Source organism: Pyxicephalus adspersus, chromosome 7 (genome assembly GCF_032062135.1).
Source record: "Pyxicephalus adspersus chromosome 7, UCB_Pads_2.0, whole genome shotgun sequence".
Taxonomy (NCBI): domain Eukaryota; kingdom Metazoa; phylum Chordata; class Amphibia; order Anura; family Pyxicephalidae; genus Pyxicephalus; species Pyxicephalus adspersus.
The window spans coordinates 8272808-8274776 of record NC_092864.1 but is presented as its reverse complement, the minus strand read 5'-3'; the positions used below and the strand labels follow the sequence as shown (position 1 = coordinate 8274776).

The 1969-nt window shown below is 34.4% G+C and overlaps 1 protein-coding gene across 1 annotated transcript; it reads right to left on the bottom strand.

Annotated features, from left to right (window-relative positions):
* Window positions 1-770: 770 nt before the first annotated feature.
* On the bottom strand, window positions 771-1697 carry LOC140334642 (olfactory receptor 8D1-like). Its single transcript, XM_072416881.1, has one exon. It carries the CDS (start codon window positions 1695-1697, stop codon window positions 771-773), a length of 927 nt encoding a protein of 308 aa, XP_072272982.1.
* Between the last annotated feature and the right edge of the window lie 272 nt (window positions 1698-1969).

Sequence of the window (1969 nt, the reverse complement as noted above, 5' to 3'; positions counted from 1 at the left end):
AATGGCATGTCAGTTTTATTGAGGCATTGGTATCGAGTCGGGCTCGAGTTCTAGTGAACTAGCCTACTGGTTTCCTGCAAAAAGGAGCAAAGATCTGGAATACGCCAATTAAAGCGATTCATTTTCAGCTGCTCGATTCAGAAGGAGATGTTAACCTCAATGCTGAGGTGATAGCAATTGATTAGCGCACACCTGCACGCTGTTCTGTGCGCATCTCCAGTCCATTTTACAGGTCAGTTTGAATCTTTAATGCTTGATGTTTTTTTGTGTAAGTGTTACTTTTTTATGTTATCACAAACTTGCTTCATTTATAGTTACATTTGTTGCACTTTTTTTTGGTTGCAACACTGCAATCTAATTTCTATCAAGCTGGATATATACTAAGGGGCGCTTTCAAATATGTCATCACACAATAGTATGAGTGTAAAAAAATATGTGAACAAACATTTGTGACCTGATAAAAATGTAATTGTGTGTGTGTGGGAGGGGGGTAAGTAAGTTTGCTAGGTATGCATTGATGTGATTTTTTGTAATCTTCATGATTGTTAGTTTCATCATGTTGATTCAAGTTGATGTTTATTGTGCATTTTTAATGAACCTGTTTTAATATAGTGGGTTTTATGGGTATTATTATGGTTTAATATTCCAAGCGATATTCTGTACCTTCCTCACACTATATAGATCATTTGTGCTTAGTGCTGGAAAAATAAAAAGGCTTTGTACTGTATACTCTTTTCTTTAATTCACAGTAAGGAGAAGGTATTTTATATTTAGTACTTCCCCATTGTTTTCCACAAAGAACTCTTCACTTCTTTGTTCCGTATACTATATATCAGGGGGTTCAGCATGGGGACCACTGTGCTGTAAAAAACTGTTAAGATCTGTTCCAGAAGTTCATAGCGATCTGATGGTGGTGTCATATATACAGATACAGCTGATCCATAGTAGATGACCATGACAATGAGATGGGATGAGCAGGTGGAGAAGGCTTTACTTCTGCCATCCTTAGATTTAATGCAAAGTATAACTCTGATAATCTTGACATATGACATCAAGTTGCACATAACCGGCCAGAGTGCAAATACCAAAATGTCTGTATACATGACAATGTAAAACATTTCAGTCCCACCACAGGAAATGTTGATGAGAGCTTTGACATCACAGAAGAACTGGTGAATTGTGACAGAAGAACAGAAGATCATTTTCAGGGTGGAACTTGTCATCAAAGATGAATTTACAGCCCCACAAATCCAGATAAGCATTATAAATAATATGCAGATTTTCTTATTAAGTATTCGATGATAATCTAAGGGGTGACAAATCGCAACATATCGATCATACGCCATTACAAATATAACCATGTTCTCACTAGTGGCTATTACAAAGAGAAAATACATCTGGATAAAGCATTGTGTGAAGGATATGGTGTTATTCCCAGAGAGTAAGATGTAGAGGAGTTTTGGAACAGTAATAGTTGTGTAACAAATATCAATAATGGATAAGTTGCAGAGAAATAAATACATTGGGGTGTGCAGATGACGATCCATACATATCACTGTAATGATAGTGAGGTTTACCAGAATCCCAATGAAATAGATTAAGAAAAATAAGACAAAGTTTAATATATAAAATTTATTATTACCTTGCATGAAGGATGGAAGAATGTGGAATTCTAGCATAGATGTATTGTTTTCCATGATATAGGCCTATCATTTTCCAGAAAGAAAAAGTATTTAATAGAAAAGTGAGGATTTTAATAGGTATATTGTATATATTTGCTTTGTAAGTATATGCAGAGATATATTAATAGTTGGTTTGTAACAAGCATAGAAATGGAAAGATCAGTATCTTGTAAACAAAACATTAAGGTAATTCCCTCACAATTATATATTTTTTCCAAAACCTGCTTTAAAAGAGTTTTTAGTGTACCAAGCTAAATAAGCCTTAATTAATAAACTGTTGACTATTG